We start from the raw sequence: 23,630 nt of genomic DNA, 5'->3' as shown, positions 1-23,630 counted from the left end.
AAGTTGTACCTGAGGAGGCAAGGCATTTATGGGAACTCAGTACTTTTCTGCTCAGTTTTGCTATGAACCCAACATTGCTCTTAAAAGTAAAGTTTATTAATTAAAAAAAATATCTGGTACTTACCTCAAAATAGTAAGTTGTAGAATGCAAACTGGTAGTTGGGACAAGATTGCCTGTGGCTGTATGGTGACTGGGTCTGAATGATTGGTACATGAGGCTTTAATAATCATTTTAATATCTGGGAAGGCAGGTCCATCCCTCCACTTTATTCAAAACTCTGATGGGCTTTTAAAATTATTTACTGTGGGAAATATTAGGCATATGTAAGAGTAGGCTAAATGTTATAAATAATGCTGTATTAAACAGTTTATTGGTATGAGAATAGACAAATAGGCCATACTTATAGAATAGAGGCTTCATAATCAGACCCTCATTTATGTGGAAATTTGATATATGACATAGCATTATAAAATTGGGGAGACTGGGGCAAGGGTTTAGAACAAGGGGAAGATCTGTATAGAAAAAGTAGATTCCCGGCTCACAGCTGAATGCCCGTGAACTGTAATAGCTGATCTATTCATACTGTGGTATTGCAATTAATGAATGAGGTAGTTGCGTGTATTCAGTTCAGTTTAGTTCAGTCACTCAGTCGTGTCCGACTCTTTGCAACCCCATGAATTGCAGCACACCAGGTCTCCCTGTCCATCACCAACTCCCGGAGTTTACCCAAACTCATGTCCATTGAGTCGGTGATGCCATCCAACTATCTCATCCTCTGTCGTCCCCTTCTGCCCCCAATTCCTCCCAGCATCAGGGTCTTTTCCAATGAGTCAGCTCTTTGCATGAGGTGGCCAAAGTATTGGAGCTTCAGCATCAGTCCTTTCAGTGAACACCCAGGACTGATCTCCTTTAGGATGGACTGGTTGGATCTCCTTGCAGTCCAAGGGACTCTCAAGAGTCTTTTCCAACACCACAGTTCAAAAGCATCAATTTTTTGGCACTCAGCTTTCTTCACAGTCCCAACTCTCACATCCATACATGACCCCTGGAAAAACCATAGCCTTGACTAGACAGACCTTTGTTGCATGTATTAGCATTCTCAAAAACTGAGAGATGTGAGGTAATTGTAGTAGAATACTGTGTTACAAGAGCATTAAGGTTTAAAAACCTGCAAAATAAAGGTGTAAAATATGCATGGTAATAATAACTCCTGATCATTATTACCTCTGAATAGTGTATTTGTAATGTTTTATTTCTTAAGGTTAAAAAGGAATTGAAGCAGATGGGACAATAATATAAAAAATTATTAAGCTAAGTAATAGGTATCCACTATAGAATTCTTTATACTTGTTTCCATGAAATATTTTATAAAGTATTAGTATTATCAAATGAAGTGTCTTATTTAGGTCCTAATCCAAACAAATTTTCAAAAAGACATTTTTGTGGCAGCTGGAGAAATTTCACTAAGATTGAGTATAAGATTATATCAAGCAGTTGTTAGCTGTGACAGTGACACTGTTTATATAAGAAAGCACCCATGTTTTTAGAGATGCGTGTGTAGTGTGTTAGATGATGTAATACAGTTTCTGAGACTTACTTTTAAAAAAAGATAGTTGAAATAAATGGCAAAATGTTGATAATTGGTGATAGGTATGTGGAAGATTGTTGTAATACAATACTCTTTTGAGTTTGTTTGAAAATCTTCATAATTATACATGCAAAAGAAATTGTCCTTTATTAATAACTTGTGCTGTTGGCTACCATATTTGAAATGCTTTGTTACAAAAAATTTTTTAAGTTCTGTTTGTTTTCTGGTTTAAATATATACATACATATATATTTAATGTATATATTATATATCATATATAATAAATAACCTTTGTCTTATCTAAATATTTACAAAGTAAGTCAGGAATTAAATTTGATCCGCTCTTCCTCCAGGATCTCTACACTGCTTTTAACTATGAGAAAGCAAGCCAAAATTTGTATTTAGGTTTAATATTTATTTGAAGTTTTTCTATTCATAGTGACGACATGGTAGTGAATAGCCCTATGTAATTTTTGGTAAGTCAGAAGTAGCAGGGATAATTAGCCTGAGGAGGTGTTAAGTATATAAACTGCAGCCTTGACAGAATTGTATTAATTTCTCAGAAATTGATAAGCTATTCCAGAAATAATGCTTTTTATTTCACATTTTATGAAATAGCACTTAGAGTGTTGATACACACACCCGCATACACACACCTTCAGTGGTTTCACGTGTTTATGTCTTTACTCAAGTTTCTTGGTCATTCCCAGTCACACACCTACCACTGTTTCTTAGATATCCAGCTTGCCTTCAAGATACTTTAGATAGTTACTTTCTGTAGCTAATGTTCTTATACCTGCCTCTGGCTAATGTTTCAAGATATTTTAATGGTGGTGACAAAATGATGTGAAACTGACCTTGAGAGAGTACAGATTTCTTAAATGACTTCACTTAAAATTAGTATGACTAGTTTTTTTTCCTGTTACTTGAACTACCAAATTGTTAGTTAATTCTTATGGTGGTTTGATAATATTGAATATCTTTACAACATTTAAAAGTTCTATAATTGATTTATCTATTTGATTTTTTCAAGTACTTAGACATTTATGCAGACATGTGTTCCTGTTATTCTGGCTTTAGGGCCGTGTGATTCCTTTAAAGTTACACAGCAGGTTAGTGGTAGTCTTAGATCTTATTTTGCCATTGGTTGAGGTAGTTATTGTGCTCTGTAAATGCAATTGATGATTTTGCAAAGATGAGAAGTTCTTCTGCATAAATATTTTTTATAACATTAGATGGCAAAAGACATTAAAAAAAAAGTTGAGACAAAACAACAGCAGACTGGGAAAAGTTTTGTAAGATAAAATAAGACTAATATCCAGTATATGTAAAATATCCCAAATTAGAAGAAAAATTCATCAGAAATCACAGGTAAAAGCACTAAAGAGAAATACTGGTCACTAATAAATATATGAAGAGATGTTCAACCTCTCTGTTAATAGGGAGCTATAGATGAAAACTCACCATTTTCTATCCATGATACAGAGAAGGACTTTAAAAAAATGAAAAAGTGGTTTGGTGTAAGAAAACAGAACACCCACATATACTGTTGTTTATCTTTTTTTTGAAGTCAATTTGGGCAAACAGTTGTGCTATTTAGGCTTAAATCGTGTAGTAGGCACATTAGATCGACTTTATATTTAAGATATTGTAAGTGAAAAAAAAAAAGATATTGTAAGTGAAAGTCGCTCAGTCGTGTCTGACTCTTTACGACTCCATGAACTATATACAGTCCGTGGAATTTTCCAGGCCAGAATACTGGAGTGGGTAGCCATTCCATTCTCCAGGGTATCTTCCCAACCCAAGGATCAAACCCAGGTCTTCTGTGTTGCAGGCGGTTTCTTTACCAGCTGAGCCACAAGGGAAGTGTAGTAAAGGGGTGCTGAAAAATTAATCCCAACTTTAAAAAAGCCTTAACCTAGTAACTGCCATGTACTCTGGCTTTCATTTCTCTTTTCCACCAGGGAAGTCCTCAACCATTTCTTGAATTGTATTTCAATAAATTGTTTTATCATTAAAACAACTTTCTGGGTGGTTATTTTTATTCCAGTTTTGTAGATGTGGAAATTGAGACCAGAAAGTTTAAATAAGTTTATTTAGCCAATAAGTGGAAGAGCCTCAGTTTAGCTCTAAAAGTATGGCTTTAATCACTCTTTGGTTACATAGTTAATAATTAATTGATTTGTGAAACCCAGCATACCTTATACCTTAATTATTAAAATGATTTCATTTCCTAAGTCAACATTTAAAAATGTAATGCTTAATTTCTTCATTGGAATGTTAACATTATAAACTTCATGCTTTATTTCTTTGTTGGAATGTCAGCCTGATAAAGGTGAACTTTTCATTAATGGAAAGTCTTTTACTTTTTTGCCCCAGAGGATCTGAAGAGGCAAAATGCAGTTCTACAAGCTGCACAAGATGATTTGGGACATCTTCGGACACAGTTGTGGGAAGCCCAAGCAGAGATGGAAAACATCAAGGCCATTGCCACGGTGTCTGAGAATACCAAGCAAGAAGCTATAGATGAAGTGAAGAGACAGTGGAGAGAAGAAGTTGCTTCACTTCAGGCTGTTATGAAAGGTAAAGACAATTTTATTTTATGAGTTTCTAAGATAACTGATTCTGATGACTGAGGACATTTGCAGAAGGTCTTAAAATATATCCTGAGTTTCATTTATGGCTTTTATGTATTACTGTCTCTAAGATGTACTGTCATATTCAAAATAAAAGGGAAGCCAGTGAAATCATAAACGGAGTGTATCATCTGTATCTTTAACAAATTTAATGATGGAGAATTATGATGAGAGTGTTACAAATGAAAACTGTAGTTCATTATAAGATTTAAAACAGGGCTTCAAAACGGATTCTTTTATAGGAGACAGGCCAGTAATGTCAATGAATGAAGTTGTATGGGCAAAGGAAGTGTGCTGGAGAGACCTCCCATGCAAAGAGTAAAGTTACTATTTATACTTGTTAGTTCCATCAAGTCCAGTGTTGCCGTATTTTTACATTTTAAAGAAAAATTTGGATTTTTATGTGAAATTTTCACTCAGTCTGTGAGGTAGAGTGGCCTATGAGTTAGAACAGGCTTAATGAGCTTCTTGCTGGTGACTGTAGATCTAAAGGAAGAGTGGTGGTTTAATCTCTATCAGCTGTTAGCTGGGAAGTCCCATACTTAATTACTTCTTAAATTTCTGAAAAATATGATAATGATATAAGCTGCCTCCTGAATCTTTTGAGTTTCTGGAATTAGTTTAGTTAATAATATAAATGTGAAACAGTGGTTACTTTTTTCCCTGTCTTTGCAGTTATGTGTCATTGTTGCCCTAGTACTATTTATAAGGCGGCAAGTAAGACTAGCACTGTTTCTGAGTGTTTGGCTGTCATCTAGGGATTACTCTGATCCTCATGTTACAACCCACCATAGCAGCTTGCCCAAATAAGAGTTCATTTTCTCACAGGAGAAGTTCGTAGGTAGGTAATCTAGGGCTGGGTACAGTGATTCCTGATATCATCAGTGTCCTAGGCTCCTTCAGTTCTTCTATTTCTTCATCCTTAGCATGTAGTTTTCAACTTCATTTTACCTTGAGGCTGAAAAAAATGACTGCTCCTCCAGTCCACCTCAGTAAAGCAAAGATTTTCTAGAAATCTTCAGCATATTTCCCCTTTGCCCTCCCTCCCTCAACCCCCAGTTTATAGAGGTTTCTGGTTACACATAACTACCAAGACATGTAGAAATTTTAGATTTTAAATTGGGCCATTGATTTCTGGAACAAATTTGGGGTTTTATTAGAAAGAAAAAAGAGTGGAAATTAATGGACAACCAGTGGTGTTTAGCACGTTTTAGGATTGTCTTGAAGATAGTTGTTTTATAAAGATTTTATGGAATTTGTGTCTCACTTTAGAATCTTGGTCTATAGTAAAACATTATGTCCCTTTTCTCACACTTTCATATAGTAGTTGTATTGGAACGCATGTTATGTTTGTCTTGGGAGTCATACAGTTTTATCTAAGAACATAGATTTTAGAATTGGTCTTAGGTTTGAATTCTAGCTCTGTTTCTTTCTAGTTACGAGACATTGGCCAGAGTATTTAACCTTTCCTAAGCTTTTTCTCATCTATAAAATATGTGGCACAGGTTTATTCTGAAGATTAGAGATAATTTAAAGTCCTTAGGAAAACTTCTATGTGTAGTAAGAACTGGAAATGTTAGTTTAGTGTTTTTAGTGAATTATTTCCAGAAACTAGGCTTGCTTACGTTCTTTATATAACTACTTTTAAAATTTTAGTGTGCCAGCTCATTTTTTCCAGAATGCTTAGACATGAAATATTTGGTGATGTTTTGTAGAAACAGTTCGTGACTATGAGCACCAGTTCCACCTTAGGCTGGAGCAGGAGCGAACACAGTGGGCACAGTATCGAGAATCTGCAGAGAGGGAAATAGCTGATTTAAGGAGAAGGCTGTCTGAAGGTCAAGAGGAGGAAAATTTAGAAAATGAAATGAAAAAGGTATGGAGGAATGTATTCATTTGTAGAAATATTTGAATCCAAATATGTTTGTGGTAATGCTTTAACTAATATTATTACAGTAATAGAAATTTTATTGTTTTGTTTTCTGTTAGAGAAATTATTTGGACACAGACCTAAATAGAGTACTAAATAATTTGGTGACCTTCCCTTACATTTATATATGGCTAACTCTCTCACCTTCTTCAAATCTTTGTCCAGTTGCTTCCACCTCATGATTCCTGTCCTGACCACCCCATTTGACATTGCAACCTGCCCATCTCCCTCCCCCACCTACCACAACTTGCTCGGATCTTATTCTGATTTTTCTTTTTCTGTTGCACTTATTTCCTTATAATGTACACAGAGTTCTCCTATTTGATATGTTGACTGTCTGCTGCCTTTTCCTTCTCACTAGAATGTGAGCTTCATGAGGGTGGGAGTCTTTGTTTATTGTGTATCCTAAATGCTTAGGGTAGTGTCTCGCTCATAGGTGCTTAGTAAATATTGCTTGAATGAATGTTGTTGCTTGGTCTCAACTGAAGCTTGAGAATAGGTGTTAAGTTTTCCTTCTTTCTCAATATACTGTGGTTCCAGTGTCATGTATGTACTGCATATTATGCTTGAACATTTTAGATTCTGAAGATAGAGCAACTAAAATAGAAGATGGAACATTTTATCATTGAGAAAATTTAAAAAACTTTTTGGCCAGTTTGATTATGTAAACTTTTATTTTTCATTAAAAATTTTTTTTATTGGTGTATAGTTATTTACAATGTTAGTTTCAGGTGTACAGTAGAGTGAATCAGTTATGCATATTCAGATATCCACTTTTTTAATTTAAGATTCTTTTCCCATGTAGGCCATTATAGGAACTTTTGCTTTCTTAATTTATATACATATGTATATTTGAAATCACATATAAGATAGTAATTAGAATTTGATTACCATAATCTTTGTTCATACAAGGACTACTATTATGTATTTAGAAGTTTATTTAATTTTTTTTTATAATGTAAAAATCATATGAGAACTCAACACCTAGAACAAAAGCCTATAACCTTGAGGAATAGCTATTTTCATTGTCTTATTTCAGGAGAAGATTGTAATTCAGCTTCTTCATGAGGATCTAACAATGTCTTCATGATCGCTAGTCACTTAGTCATCTACCATAGTTAGCCACAGTAGACAGTCTTCAGTTCTCTCAAGGCTTTTGAGATGAATTCATAGTTAATGCTATGATTAGATATTTTATTCTGAGCCACAGTACCATTCACATGAGGATAATTTTCTTTTTCATTTTTCTAATATATTCATAAGAGACATCCCTGGTGGCTCAGTGGTAAACAATCCGCCTGCCAATGCAAGAGATATGGATTTGATCCCTGGGTCAAAAAAATCCCCTGGAGAAGGAAATGGCAACCCACTCCAGTATTCTTGCCTGGAAAATCCCATGGACAGAGGAGCCTAGTGGGCTACAGTCCATGGGGTTGTGAAAGAGTCGGATATGACTTAGCAACTAAACAATAACAACAACAGTATATTCATAATCATGATTTCCACAGTCCACTTTTTATCCTTTTAAAAAATTTTTTATTTTTTAAAATAAACATTATTTTTTAGAACAGTTTTTGATTTATAAAAAAACTGAAACTTAAGAGTTCCCATATCCTTCACTCCCAGTTTCCCCTGTTAACATCTTAATATTAGTATCTTAGATTTGTCACAGTTAATAAATCTGTATTGATTATTTTTAACTAAAAGTCCTTTCTTTGTATTCAGATTTCGTTAGTTTTTACCCAAGTTCTTTTTTTCTGTTTCAAAATCACATCCAGGATACCATATTACATTCAGTCATGACTCTTAGGTTTCTCTTGGCTGTGATAGTGTCTTAGATTTGTTTCTATTGACCTTTCTGTCATTTAAAAAAGTCATCTTTAAAAGTTTCTTTTTTTGATATGTGTCACTTAGAATTGTGAAGTCATCTTTGCATTAATAAATGACTCAATCTGTATTAAATTCTTCGTTGCTTTTCTCCTTTTTTTCCCCTGGTGATTTTTACCAGCAGATCTCTATAAACATCCCAAATTAGCCTTGACTGAAGATATTTTAAGCTCACATATCTTTTCCTAACTGGACTTAATTCAAAATAAAATAAATGATGAAATGACTTTGCAAGCACTGGCAAACAAAGTATGTCACTCTTTTCTGAGAGATATCAATTGTTTTTTTAATCTTCACTCACATTTCTGCATAGGTAATATTTTCCCTGTCACAAGCACTTTAGGATAAGCTTGGATTGGTTTAAATTCAGTGAATAAGATTAATTTTAATTTTCACTAGAAGGGAAAAAGTGAACTTTTTGAGTCGGTCTTTGTTTCTGTATAAATATACGTATGTGTATAAAGTGAAAATTAAGTTTCTTACCAATTTATTAGTTTATGGATGTTTGCTTTTAATCTTTGTTTTTGAGAATGAAGGATGGTAAACACCATGGCTTTAGGGGTTATTCTTTGAGTTTGTTTCATTTAGATGTCAAAAGTAAAATGATAATATTCTGTTTAAAAATTTAGGTTGAAGCCCTTTTATAGAAATATAATTTTCTAATATTTTAGGAAATAAATGTTCTATTTTTATGTTAGAAAATTAGTCCTTTCTGTATTTGTAAGAGATTATGGTTTTTAAAATTTCATAACCAGAATTACAAAAATTAAAGTATTTATTATATGCGTTTATATATATACACATATATATATATCTATATTTTCATCTCAGTTACTCATCTAGTTAAAAAGTCACACTTGTGGTTGCTCTCACTTTCTGAGACAACCACATTCTGTCTATGGAATGTATAATCTGTCTAAATAAACCTGCTTTCACTTTCCAAAACAAACAAAAAATTCAAGTTTGTCATAGTGAATACATTTTCCTACTTATTCCTGAATTCTAAATGAAATATTTGATAAAGCTGTGATTATGACTTGACATTCAAAGTAATGCAGCATTTAAGAGTAAGACATGGTTCAGTTTTGTGAACGCTCATACAGTGTCTGCTAGCTTATTATTTCTTAGAAAAGTGATAAATCGGTAAGTTGTGGCATTTAATTCTTTTTAACAGGCCCAAGAGGATGCTGAAAAACTTCGGTCTGTTGTGATGCCTATGGAGAAGGAAATTGCAGCTTTGAAAGATAAACTGACAGAGGCTGAAGACAAGATTAAAGAGCTGGAGGCCTCAAAGGTTGTGAAAAGTTGTAATCCATTTGCTTGGAGCCAAAGTTCTACCCTTATGCTTTGAGCAAAATTAGAATACTGAGGGAGTAAAAACTGTAATTTAGACTATGTATTGTCAGAATCTTGCTTTCTTTAAAATGCAAGAAAATGCTTGGAGATGATTTTGCCTTTATGGATATTTAAAATAATGACAATAGTGTTGCTTGTGCTGCTTCCTTACGTAGTCAGTGTTTATCTTCTTATCAAAATGAGTATCACTCGTTTTGAAGGAAAATAAGTTGTTCAAAGGTGACTTTGTTTCCTGATATCAGCCCTAGAATCGATCTTTTAGAAATTACGTAGCTGTAGTACAGCTGGATTTGTTGGCTGTAAAGACCCAATAGAAAAAAAACAAGATTTGCTGTTATGCAGATCCAAATCTCTGACCACAGGTTATTATTTACAATAAATTGTAGTGAAGGTATAATGTTTGAAAATGAAAAAAATTAACTCATGGGAAAGGAATTGTCAAACATTTTAATAATTAATTTAAAAAGTAGGAAAGAAAAAAAATTTAGAGGTAGTAATCAAAAGGACTATAGAGGAGTGTAGAAAAAAATGTAGGAGTGTAGAAATGGATTGTGTATCAGTAATTCTAGTAAGTGTAAGCTGATAATTACCTACCAAAAGAGACTGGATTTTAAATTTATAATGTAATATAAATTTATATTGCTTGTAAGAGACAAACCTAAAATAAAACTACAAGGTAATATTGATAAAAAGAGATATTTAAAGCTATGCCTCGTAAATTCTAATCAAAAGAAAGTTGATACAGCATTTATGAAGCAGGATGAAAGGAAAAAAGAATTAATAGAGATAAAGAGGGACCTTGTTTAATTTATAATCCATCAATTAGTTATGACAGTCATACACCTGAACGCATTTACACAGCTTTGAAATATGTAAACTAAAAAGTGACAATTAAAAGGAGAATTATTCACAATCATAGTAGATGATTTAAATTGTCCTTTAGCATATGATAATGCAATCAGAAAAAAAATATTAGTAGGGATATAGGAGTTTTGAGCAACTTGGTCAGTAATTTAGATGTGATAGACACAGAATCCTGTCCTTAGGAGAAAGACTATTTTACACAGTAGTAGAGCATAGTAGTTAAGAGGATAGTGCATGGAATAAAGTATTGTTATTTTTAGGTACATTATACTTTTCATTGTCACAAAGAAAAAGTAATTTTATTTTGAAGATTTGTTATGCAAATCCAGATCTCTGACCATGGGTTATTAATTATTTACAATAAAATATAGTTAAGGTAAAATGTCTGGATATGAAAAAAATTAACTCATATGGGAAAGGGAATTGTAAAATATTTAGGGTGATTTTATTTTTTTACTCAAGAATCTAAAAGAACAATAGTACAAACAGTATGAATGGAAGGAAGTGATGCAGATAAGAACAGAAATTAGTGAAGTAGAAAAGCAAAAGGAAAATTGAGAGTGTAAATATAATGGAAAAAAAATGGAAAAACAAGAAAATGGAAAAATGTCAACCTGATAAGACTAATCAGGAAAAAAAAACAAAAAGACTTAAACCATTAGAAATGAAGCAGGGAAATAACTACAAATCAGTTGAGACTTAAAAATAATAAATACTATGAACAATGTCACAGCAATAAATTTGAAATGAAATAAGATTGATGAAAAATTTTCTAATAAGAAATAATTAGCCAATATTGTCTCAAGGTATATAACAGGAAAGCCGATGTAGTTAATACCTATTAAAGAAAGTGAGTTTATAGTCGGAATTCCTTTATTCCTGTTTCCTTTCCTCCCAGAGATATTAGACTCAATTAGTTTTGCAGGCAAGTTTTTTCAAACCTCTTGGAAAAAGAATCTTTATATTTTACAAACTGTGTTAGAGAATAGAAAAAGAGGGAAAGCTCTCAACTTATTTTATGAGACTTATATAACTTCATTAGAAACAAACTCACTAAAAAGTGTTAACAAAAAAATTGTAGATCTATCTCATTTAAGAAACAGAAACAATTTTTCAGCAGAGTAACTAAAAGAAAAAATGCAAAAAAGACACCACGATCAAAAAGGGATTGTCCTGGGGCTTCCCTGGTAGTCTGGCGGTTAAAATTGTGTTCCATGGGGGCACAGGTTTGATCCCTGGTCAGGGAACTATGATTCCACATGCCACTTGGTGCAGCGTGTGGTCGGGAAAAAAGTGGAGGAGATCTTTCCAGTAATTTAGGATGATATATCACCAGAAAACCTATTATTTTTGCTTACCACATAAAGAGATTATAGGAGAAACGTAATATATTCATCTTAGATTTAGAAAGGCATTTGATAAATTTAAACACCCTGTAACAATAAATATTTTGGCCACCTCATACGAAGAGTTGACTCATTGGAAAAGACCCTGATGCTGGGAGGGATTGGGGGCAGGAGGAAAAGGGGACAACAGAGGATGAGATGGCTGGATGGCATCATCGACTCAATGGACATGAGTTTGAGTAAACTCCGGGAGTTGGTGATGGACAGGGAGGCCTGGTGTGCTGCGATTCACGGGGTCGCAAAGAGTCGGACACGACTGAGCAACTGAACTGAACTGAATAATAAATAAAGGGCTGTTTATCAAACCTTCAGCAAACCTCAAAATCATGGTGAATGTTTAGCAACCTTACTGTTAATGACAGGAGCAATATGAGGAAACTCGTGCTCATTGATTTTGTTCAGACTGCTTCTGTGGTCCTAGATGATACAGTAAGACACAGTAAAGAAATGAGGCATAGCAACTGGAAAGAAAGCGGTGAAACTGATTTTTTTAAAATGGGAAAGCAGTAACATATTGGACATACTGAATTTCCTTTACCCTCAACTGAATTACCACCTCTCCAGGTGATAGGGAAAGTGCCTGATGACAAATCAGCCCTATGTCATGCTTGATTAGTGCATTTCTGATTGGCTCACAGCCTTTAGCGGCAGCTTAAATAATCATTTTGGTCCATGACTTAATGGTCTAGGAGTGAAGATTACTGAAAACAGATCAGCCAGCTATTTCAAGTTGGAGAAATGGGAAGATAAAAGGCATAAATATGACCTTGAAAGTAGAATGAGACATAACCATTTGAAAAAGGTGAAAGTTACATAGCCAAAATTTAGGATGGACAATTTATAAGGGAAGGTAGAGCAAGTGATTCTTACATGGGGCAAGATTACAGTTTATTTTGGTTATTGATATTGTTTCAGACATTAGACTATATTGTTAGTACTTGAATATTGTAGTTAATTATTTAATAGAAATAAGACACTTAAAAAATGATGTGATTTTTAAAAGTACTCTGCAGTTGCTTCAAGTTTCTGTTCATTATGGTATGAGTTTATTTTTTCTGTCATGACTTCCCCTTTTTTTTTTCCATGAATCTATGCCTATGAAAATGTCTCCTTTTTGTAAATTTAAGGCATTTGGAATTATCTCGCCAGAAATCAAAGAAAAGCAAACTTGAAAGAGTATGACACCATGTTTATCTTTAGGAAATACACTGATTAAAAACAACAAAAATGAAAAATAAAACCTCAGTAACCTGGGTTCACTGAGTATGTGATAAAATGAGCACATGTGTGTGTTGCTCAGGGAGTAGAGTTTGTAACCACCTTTTTAAAAGCTAGGTACAAAGATGTTGTGTGTAATCTCAATTGCATATTTACTTTGGTGATGATTATGGATAATGCTTACTATTAATTATTGTCAATTATGTTATTTTCCCGGGCTTCCCTGGTAGCTCAGTTGGTGAAGAATCCTGCAGTGCAGGAGACCCCGGTTCAATTCCTGGGTCAGGAAGATCTGATGGAGAAAGGATAGGTTACCCACTCCAATATTCTTGGGCTTCCCTGGTGGCTCAACTGGTAAAGAATCCGCCTGCAATGTGGGACACCTGGGTTCAATCCCTGGATTGGGAAGATCCCCTGGAGAAGGGAATAGCTACCCACTCCAGTTCTGGCCTGGAGAACTCCATGGACTGTATAGTCCATGGGGCTGCAAACAGTCAGACACGACTGAGCTGGGAAAATATTATTTTCCTAGTTTTCTATAGTAAGTATGTGTTTGTTTTGTAAACTGGGTGGTAAATTTAAATTTATGTAAATATAAATGTAATTTTCTTTCAAGACAACCCCAGAATATTATGCCTAAGGTAGAAACTGTTGGAAGTTTTAGTTTAATAGAATTGCATCTTTTTCAGGTGAAAGAGCTGAATCATTATCTGGAAGCTGAGAAATCTTGTAGGACTGATCTAGAGATGTACGTAGCTGTTTTGAATACTCAGAAATCCGTTTTACAGGAAGATGCTGAGAAACTTCGGAAAGAATTGCATGAAGGTAAATACACACACACACACACACACACACACTTTATATGTTTAATCTCAGTCTCTAAGAGAACTATGTAAGTAAAATTGGTTTTGATTAATAACAATAACAAATTCCAAAATGCCAGTCCGACACGTTAGTTTACAGTTGGTTTGAAAAGGTATTTGGATTGTTGGTGGCTTCTTGTTTCTCCAGGACCCTAGTAAGAACTCACAGGTCATAAGCTCTGGGCAGACAGGGAATAGGGAATTTCTGCTTAAACTGCTTTGCCCCAGACCTATTTTGATGGAAATGAATTGGCAAAAGTGAAAATGGGAGAGAGGGCAGGTGGTATATTCTGGTGTTCTTAACTAACACCCCTGTTTATAAGAGATAATTTTTATTTTGCTAACCTAGTAGCAGAGTGATGCAGAAATTGATTCTGTTTTTCAGGGTAGGAGAAATAGACTTATCTTTTCCCATTAAGATATACATTTGTTTTTAATTCTTCTAATGAATCTTATATACCTGAGATTCTAAAACTTTTTGTGTCACAGACTCCTTTGGCAGTCTTGTGAAACCCTCTCAAAATCATGTTTTTAATACATAAAATACATACAAGAAATTAATTATATTATAAAACAGGAAAATATAAATAATTGCAAACTTACGGTATAGTAATAAATGTACTGTTTCATCAATACATTAAATAACAAGGTCCAGTACCAGGTGTAATAACTACTGTAACTTTGAAGTGTGATGAGCATAAATAATGAGATATCTGCAACAACTCTACTAACATACAGAAGTATCTATGACTTGTTGGTGAACAATTGATGGGTATTGTTATACTTACTGTGGTTTGTTGCCTATATTTTATAATTGAAGGAAATGCTAAATTTCAGTTGGAGGTGAGTGAAAATAAAGATCTAAATTATTATTTAAATGTAAATGGAATTCTTGAAATTTTATACTTGTTGTAGCTTATACTAGTAACATGTTTTAATGTGAAAATTTAGGACTGTGGTCATTGAAAATATAGTTCTTTCACAAAAAATTCATGGAAATTGCGTTTTTTATCCCAAAATAGTGGGGATAGTGAAATTATATAAACTTACAGAATTATTTTATAAAATGTTATTAAAGTAATCCAAAATTTGAGTCTTTGGCTTTCAGAAGATGCTTTTCAAAAGTGCTACTGCAGTCAAAAAGACACCCAAACTCTGAAAGAGTGTCCAAAAGAAATAGGAATTTCTGTTTAACCTATATGTCCCAACCCCTTCCAGCAATAGTGCAAGACTACTAAACCTCCCTAATATGCCTGGGAAAGTGTCTGAGAAGTTTCACTAAAATGAGTAAAGGGATAGAGTAATTTCTACTGAAACAGTCATACCGAAAAACAGTATTTACATGAAAAGAAGATACTTAAAAATTAAGCAGCAGTTTTGTGTCTTTTGTGTCTGGCTTTTCCGAAGGGTTTTAAATTTTACCTTCTATAGAGTTAAGTTTTACAGCAGTGTGGAGGGTAGGATAGAGAGGTCCAGACAAGTGGCAGGAAGAGTAACGGAGGGACCCCTGTTGTAGTTGTCTGTGTCCTAAATCTAAGGCAGAAGGCAGACGATGGCTGTCATATCGAACAGGAGGTAGCCTTATTAGAGGCCTCTGTCACAGTTGAATGTGTTGGGTGAGGAGAAGTCAGAAGTATGAGTCGTCTTTCAGGTTTCTGACTTGGATGACTAGGTGGATGGGCTGATAGATGATACCATCTCCTCCTTTTTCTGAAGATGGCTGAGCTGATGAATGTTGATAACAGAAGCATTTACAAAGATTCTTTGACTTATCCTGAGAGGTCAAACTAAATGGGCTCAAGAAGGATTCCTGGATAACAAGTTTATTCAGAATGTATTAAATTAGGAGTGGTGACTGTGCCTTTGGCTGTAAGAGCAATGTTTCCCAAAATGTATTCCCTAGAACATGTTATGTGAGTGGCATGTGGAAAGGACTTTTTGGTAAAATAAATTTGGGACGTATTGTATTATGTTTTACCTTATAAGGGAACATAGATATACTTAAGACCTTGAGTTCAAAGTCCTGCAATAAAGACATTTTCACTAAAAAAAAAAAAAGCTTTTAACCTAAGTTTCTGAAACTTAATGAGTTCAGAAATCTTTTTTTCACATGTTCCTCTTCCTAGGAACATACTCTGAGAGACTCTGCTTAGAGGGGTGGTGTGGGAACAGCTGCCTTGATCTATGGCAGTTTGCCCTGGGTTCTTGTCAGAGACAGAATCCTAGACTGGAAGACATTTGGCCAGACCTGGCTTGGTAGGCCTATGTTAAAGAAATTGCCTACCATTAAAATTCAGTGTTTTTGATTGGGGGATTCCTAAACAGTTTGCCATCTCTTGGAGCAAGAGCGACAACAACACAACCAGTTGAAACACACGTGGCAAAAGGCCAATGACCAATTCCTGGAGTCTCAACGTTTGCTGATGAGGGACATGCAGCGAATGGAAATTGTGCTAACTTCTGAACAGCTCCGACAAGTTGAAGAACTGAAGAAGAAAGATCAGGTGAATAGTGGTTTTGTAGAATTTGTTTGCTTTGTCAGTAAACCAGCCCACCCCAACATGAGATCGTATATTACTTTATGTATAATACATATTGACTTAAGCCTGAAACAAGGTTGATGTATGCTGTTTCAGAAAACATTATAGTTGTATTTGAGGGATTTTGTTTTTCAACTTTAGAAATGGCCTCGTCTGGGTGGGTGGGAAGGAATGGTTTAGAAATGACCCTCTTCAGTCTGCCGGTGCAGTAGTGCATATTTCTGAGAAAATCTTTCTCTACAGTTCTGTCTGCGTCTCAGACAGAAGTCTGAGAAGTCTAAATCCTCAACTTGAGGATTTAGGTTCTAAAGTACAGATCTCATTGTGTTAATACAGGCCATGTCTTCCACTCCAGTACTCTTGCCTGGAAAATCCCATGGACGGAGGAGCCTGGTAGGCTACAGTCCCTGGGGTCTCTGAGAGTCGGACACGACTGAGCGACTTCACTTTCACTTTTCACTTTCATTCCTGCATTGGAGAAGGAAATGGCAACCCACTCCAGTGTTCTTGCCTGGAGAATCCCAGGGACAGAGGAGCCTGGTGGGCTGCCATCTATGGGGTCGCATGGAGTTGGACATGACTGAAGCAACTTCGCAGCAGCAGCAGCAGGCCATGTCTTTTGTGATATTGCTCTAAAAGTCTTATTAGAAGGTAATGGGTGGAGATGGAGAGGCTGAGTGGTGTGAAAAGACAGGTGTAGTGGGCGTTTCTTTCTTTCAAATTGTTTTACAGCTAATATACTATGTTGTATATATGTTGTATATACAAATACTTCCTTAGGATAGCTTTCTTAGGAAAATACTTTCTTAGGATAGCTATTCAGAAGTTTTCTAGGTATTGTAAGAAATATTTCAAGTTACCTTGTATAGTTTAGGTTAGATTTTGTTTTTCAGAAGTTTCTTTTTAAATTTCTTTTCTATCTCTTGTCTGACTCATTCACCTTGTATGTAGACACAGTCAACTTGAGGATTTAGATTCTAAAGTACAGATCTAATCATGCTTTTTCTACTTCCCATTCAGTTCAGTTCAGTTCAGTTCAGTCATTCAGTTGTGTCCGACTCTTTGAGACCCCATGAATCGCAGCACGCCAGGCCTCCCTGTCCATCACCAACTCCCGGAGTTTACTCAAAGTCATGTCCATCGAGTTGGTGGTGCTTCCCGTTAGAACAGTCTAAACTCCAGAACTGGTCATTTAAGGCCTGCGTGTCAGCATTGTGCCAAGGCTTTGTATGTAAACTTTTATCTCATGTGGTTTTCAAAACAGATACACACAAGAAAACTTTCTACATGAGACAGGGACTAATGGCATATCTGAGGGTTGACCAGTCTCTGGTTCTAGAGTCTAAGCACTTAATCATCATCCCTTTCTCCCTGTACCTTGCTATTCATATGCCTGCTCTTCCATGCCTCTGCCCCTTTTATGTAGTTTTTTCCCTGAAACCCTTGCTTGTCTCCAAATTGGCAGACTCATCTTACCAATTCTTCAAGATCCAGCTAAAGTGTTACCTTCTTTGGGTCCCCTTTCTGGCTGCCTTAGATGAAATCTTTATTTTGTTCTTCTGTAGAACCTTGTACATACTTGAATAGTAGTCTAATTGTATGTTTGTCCCTCACCACTAGAGTGTTTGTTGGGGGCGGGGGGCATTGAGGGTATTTTTCATCTCTATTTAGTGAATTATTGTATCAGCTTTAATAATTCATCTGTATTTCATATTTATTTGTACATGTTTCAAATGGATGTGTAATGCCATAACTTTTTCCCGTTTGTTTTCCATAATAACCTGAAGGAACATTCTGTGTTAATTTTCTTTCTTGGATCACTTGAAGAAGAGGAGGTGATTTGCTTTCTTTTGTTTGGCTTTTCACATAGTGTACTTTTATATTTGTTTTGAGTGGTTAAAGAACCATTCAGTATACATTACCTGAGTAATATATATTTTTTCTTCCTAACTTTCAGGAGGAAGATGAACAGCAAAGACTTAGTAAGAGAAAGGATCACAAAAAAACAGATGTTGAGGAGGAAGTAAAAATACCAGTAGTGTGTGCTTTAACTCATGAAGACTCTTCAGCTCAGTTATCAAATGAGGAGGTACAGTGACTCTGTAATTAAAACCATTATATACACAATATTTCCATTTTTAGCTTCCCATACATCAGTCAGTTACATTGTTCATATGGGAAGTGCATATACTACTAGGTGAAAATTAGATAAAATGACTTTTATATTCAATTATTTTTACAGTATTATGCATGTGTGTGTGTGTGTTAGTATTATAGGTAGTTCTGTTTGAAACGTGCAGGTTCTCTCATGGTCTGTGAAACAGTTAGATGTTCTTTTTTCTGGTGGTTCCAAAATTAAAACATTAGAAGAAAATTTAAATAATATCTGCAAAATATTTTCTGATGTGAATAAATATTTCTGATACTTTGAGCTTTTGTTTAAAGGGAAAGAAATTATCTAAAGTATTGAAACACTTAATTCTTTATGGCATGTATTTGAGTGTTAACAAGTATTAGGTATTAAGCCCTGAGAACAGTAGCTGGGTTTGGAAGACTCTGATGGGGGTAGGGTAGGACATTTTCGGTGTTAGGAATGAGTCCAGTAGAGAGACCTGGAGGTGGAAAATGTAAGGCGGTGTTCCTGTGGCCTCATCACCTCTCACCCACATGTGGCAAGTGCCTCCTCATTACGTTTCCTGTTTTTATCCTGTCCCACTCCACTGTACCCTCAGCATTACTGTCAACTATTAATTACTATTACTATTTTGCTTGAGTGCAGCTATAGTCAGGCTACTCCCCTACTCAGAACTACCACTCAGTCACATTACTTACATAAGTAAGTACAAGGTCCTTACTCAGATAGTCAAGACTTCATAAATGCACTCTGTTTTAACCACATTGGTTATCTTGTTGTGCTGTACTCTCTGCCTTACATGTTGGTTCCTTCACCTGGAATGTTTACCTCCCTCTGCCTTTCTGAGTTCTAGAATCCTTCTATTCATCCTTCAGGACTCCAGCTAATACCTCCTTTCAGGAAAGGAAATGCTTCTGTTAATTGACTTTAGGGTAAAAAACTAAGGTCCCTAGCTTGCCATATAAGAGCCTTATTTACCATGCTCTCCGCTTCATCACAGCAGAGCTTTCTACTAGCTGTCCATGCTCATGTGCATTGTCTGTACTGTCTAGAGTTTCATACTCACGCCCCCACCTCCTTTCCCTGCCTGGTGAACCAGTTTCAGTTAAATTGGATATGGATCTTGTCTCACTTTCAAAGGTGTCATGTTTGTGTTTAGTTTGCAGATTTATGCTGAACCATGTATAGTCTACTTCCTGGTGGCTCATATTTCCATGTTTATGGATTATTTGACATTGAAAAAATGCTTTAAAAAAATCCTAATGGACACTGAAAAGTATTATGTAATTGTTTTTGTACATTCTCTGTGTTGGCTCATGCACTGGGAACCTTGGCCTGATTTTGCTTTGCGCTTTTTTAAATAGTTAGACTTCCAAGAGAATGTCTCAGTTTTTGGGTACTGCCAAATATTATGTGGTTTCTGCATCATGCAGTTCTGTGTCCAGGAATGTTTGGGAAAGTTTCAGACTTTAAAAAAAATATTTTAGCAGGAAAACAGGAAAGGGAAATTTGTTGTGATTTACAGTGAAGCACTTAAAATTTTTTAATTCCGTCTTAACAGATTTATACTAAATGTTGTTTATAACATTATTTTCTGACATTGAAATCTCTTATAGACTTTCAGATCTGATGTTTTGCAGTTTGAATGTTGAATGTATACTTGTTTTGTATTGAGAGTCAGTGACAGATTACCTTAGCTTGTTGATTTAAAGTTAATATGGACTGCTTTGGAGACTTAAATAATAATATATTGCTAAAGACACTTAGAATGCATAGGATCCATATCTTCTTTGATCTAATGCTTAGAATGTGATTTTATCACTACAAAAGTAATATATACTCATTATGGACAATTTGGCAAGTAGAGAGTCACACCTTCACACCTTATAAAAATAACTGATAATTCTACTGCTCAGAGATACCACCGCCAACATTTTGGTATGTACCTCTCCTTTCTCTCTTTTTCCATTTCCAGAGGTAACATATGTGTTTCTGTTTGTCCTTTTTAAACATAATACAGATTGTAAGTACATAATGTTTTATGTACATTTCCCACTTAAATCTATTTATAAAGGTTTTGGTACATCAGTAATTGTTTTCCTTGAAAATGTTATTTAATTACTAACAGTATTTCAGCATGTAAGTATACTGTAATTCCTTAATCTCCTACAGATCAGTTTGTGCCCAGGTTTTAATTTATAAAGGTAACTGAGGGATGACATGGAGAGATAAATGCCACTGAACAAAAATTTTAACGTTACAGCTGCCTAGACATGAGCATCATGGCACACCATGCAGAGCCACATGACGGAAGCCCCATCAGAGCTGGTCATGAAGCAAGAGCAGTAGCAGGGGGAAAGCATGGACCACAGCCATTACCGGGATTTTCAAGGGAAAAGCAGGGTAGATGGCATAGGACTGGTAGATGGCTAGTTGGAATAACTCCAGTGGGCTTTGGGGCAGAGAATCTGTCTTCAGTATTCTGGTACCTAGCCCTGGGTTGATTTAGGGCAGGGGAAATACTGGCTTGGTGGATAAGAGTTAGATAAAGGAGTTGGTTAGGGGTGTTGACTTGGGATTGGTTGATTTGGGTGTGAAAGACATAGTGATAAGCAAGTTGTTTATTATTTCTGGGAGTTAGCTTAATTGGAAAAGGCAGTCACTCCTCAGCCAGCAAGGCCTTCAAAAGGTCAAAACCATCATAAAATAAAGAAAATAAACACAAGTTGTTTCATTTTTTGCTAGTAAAAAAATGTTTCACTATGAGTAGTGCCATAATGCTATTATATATAATTCTTTATTGTATAAAAATCATGGGTTTATCTGATTACTTCCTTAATGTAAGTTCTTGGGAAATGAACTGCTGAGTTTAAGAGCATAAACAAACATATTGTTGAATCATCTTTCAGCAACACTGTAACAGTTTACACTCCCCTACAAGTCCATATTCCTTATAAGTAAGTACTGCTCTGAGCACCCTGGTCTGGTGTTTCTTAAAAGGCCCTCGTAGCTTTTTGCCCGATCCCTTTCACTCTTCAGAGTCAAAGTAGCATTGTGTATGATAATGTTAGATGTCAGGTCTTCTATAAGCTGGCAGAATGCTTTCTCATCCCAGTTTCTATGAGGCTGCTTATCTGGGACCTTTGCCATAGCTCGTTCAGTATATGTTAGATTTGCGTTCCTTGGCCATCTGAATTTCACAGATTAAAAAACCTTAAAAAAAAAAAACTTTAGAAAGAAAGAACTGAGGAATTAACATAAAAGTTGTCAACTTTGTATTATGCCAGGTAAGGCATTTTTAAAACATTAAAAGAAATCTGTATTTTAGTTTTTTATAGTTCATAAAAGGAAAGACATTAACAGCAAAAAGTAGAAAGGATATTATCTGAAAAGCCAGTTATTTAAATTGAATAAATTTAATTTTTAGAAAAACTTGCAACATTTTCCTTGTTTTCTAATTTTCCTACTAATTGTGCTAGAATGGTACTGCTCTGCTTTTTGACTTTGGGAGTGTGCTGCACCACATTAAATGTAGAGTTCCAAAGAATAGCAAGGAGATAAGAAAGCCTTCCTCAGCGATCAATGCAAAGACATAGAGGAAAACAATAGGATGGGAAAGACTAGAGATCTCTTCAAGAAAATTAGAGATACCAAGGGAACATTTCATGCAAAGATGGGCTCAATAATGGACAGAAATGGTAGGGACATAACAGAAGCAGAAGATATTAAGAAGAGGTAGCAAGAATATACCAAGAATTGTACAAAATAGATCTTCACGACCGAGATAATCACAATGGTATGATCACTCACCTAGAGCCAGATGTCCTGGAATGTGCAGTCAAGTGGGCCTTAGGAAGCATCACTACGAACAAAGCTAGCAGAGGTGATGGAATTCCAGTTGAGCTATTTCAAATCCTGAAAGATGATGCTGTGAAAGTGCTGCACTCAATATGCCAGCAAATCTGGAAACTCAGCAGCGGCCACAGGACTGGAAAAGGTCAGTTTTTATTCCAATCCCAAAGAAAGGCAATGCCAAAGAATGCTCAAACTACCGCACAATTGCACTCATCTCACACGCTAGTAAAGTAATGCTTAAAATTCAAGCCAGGCTTCAGCAATACATGAACCGTAAACTTCCAGATGTTCAAGCTGGTTTTAGAAAAGGCAGAGGAACCAGAGATCAAATTGCCAACATTCGTTGGGTCATTGAAAAAGCAAGAGAGTTCCAGAAAAACATCTATTTCTGCTTTATTGACTATGCCAAAGCCTTTGACTGTGTGGATCACAACAAACTGTGGAAAACTCTTCAAGAGATGGGAATACCAGACCACCTGACCTGCCTCTTGAAAAACCTGTATGCAGGTCAAGAAGCAACTGAACTGAACATCAGTTAGATGTTAGAACTGAACATCGAGTTAGAACTGAACATTGAACAACAGAGTGGTTCCAAAACAGGAAAGGAGTAAGTCAAGGCTGTATATTGTCACCCTGCTTATTTAACTTATATGCAGAGTACATCATGAGAAATGCTGGGCTGGAGGAAGCACAAGTTGGAATCAAGATTGCCAGGAAAAATATCAGTAACCTCAGATATGCAGATGACACCACCCTCATGGCAGAAAGTGAAGAAGAACTAAAGAGGCTTTTGATGAAAGTGAAAAGAGGAGAGTGAAAAAGTTGGCTTAAAACTGAACATTCAGAAAACAAAGATCATGGCATCTGGTCCCATCACTTCATGGCAAATAGATGGGGAAACAGTGGCTGACTTAATTTTTTTGTGCTCCAAAATCACTCCAGATGGTGATTGCAGCCATGAAATTAAAAGACGCTTACTCCTTGGAAGGAAAGTTATGACCAACTTAGCATATTGAAAAGCAGAGACATTACTTTGTCAGCAAAGGTCCATCTAGTCAAGGCTATGGTTTTTCCAGTGGTCATGCATGGATATGAGAGTAGGACTATAAAGAAAGCTGAGCACAGAAGACTCGATGCTTTTGAACTGTGGTGTTGGAGAAGACTCTTGGGAGTCCCTTGGACTACAAGGAGATCCAACCAGTCCATCCTAAAGGAGATCAGTCCAGGGTTTTCATTGGAAGGACTGCTGTGGAAGCTGAAACTCCAATACTTTGGCCACCTGATGCAAAGAGCTGACTCATTGGAAAAGACCCTGATGCTGGGAAAGATTGAGGGCAGGAGGAGAAGGGGAC

At 35.6% G+C, this 23,630-nt stretch overlaps 1 protein-coding gene across 2 annotated transcripts in view; it reads left to right on the top strand.

The window, feature by feature from the left end:
* The window catches only part of RABEP1 (rabaptin, RAB GTPase binding effector protein 1), a 90,943-nt gene that overhangs the window by 40,276 nt on the left and 27,037 nt on the right, over positions 1 to 23,630 (top strand). The window contains exons 3-9 of one of the 2 annotated variants that reach the window (XM_043903510.1): positions 3,969 to 4,172; positions 5,941 to 6,101; positions 9,217 to 9,336; positions 13,576 to 13,711; positions 16,075 to 16,253; positions 18,077 to 18,124; positions 18,247 to 18,378. In XM_043903510.1, coding sequence (XP_043759445.1) covers positions 3,969 to 4,172; positions 5,941 to 6,101; positions 9,217 to 9,336; positions 13,576 to 13,711; positions 16,075 to 16,253; positions 18,077 to 18,124; positions 18,247 to 18,378 — 980 coding nt within the window. The remainder of the gene's footprint in view (positions 1 to 3,968; positions 4,173 to 5,940; positions 6,102 to 9,216; positions 9,337 to 13,575; positions 13,712 to 16,074; positions 16,254 to 18,076; positions 18,125 to 18,246; positions 18,379 to 23,630) is intronic. The other variant, XM_043903511.1, reaches the window with a different exon arrangement.

Source organism: Cervus elaphus, chromosome 5 (genome assembly GCF_910594005.1).
Source record: "Cervus elaphus chromosome 5, mCerEla1.1, whole genome shotgun sequence".
NCBI classification, from domain to species: Eukaryota; Metazoa; Chordata; class Mammalia; order Artiodactyla; family Cervidae; genus Cervus; species Cervus elaphus.
Note: the sequence above shows the minus strand (reverse complement) of the source record. Positions and strands in the feature narration are given on the sequence as shown.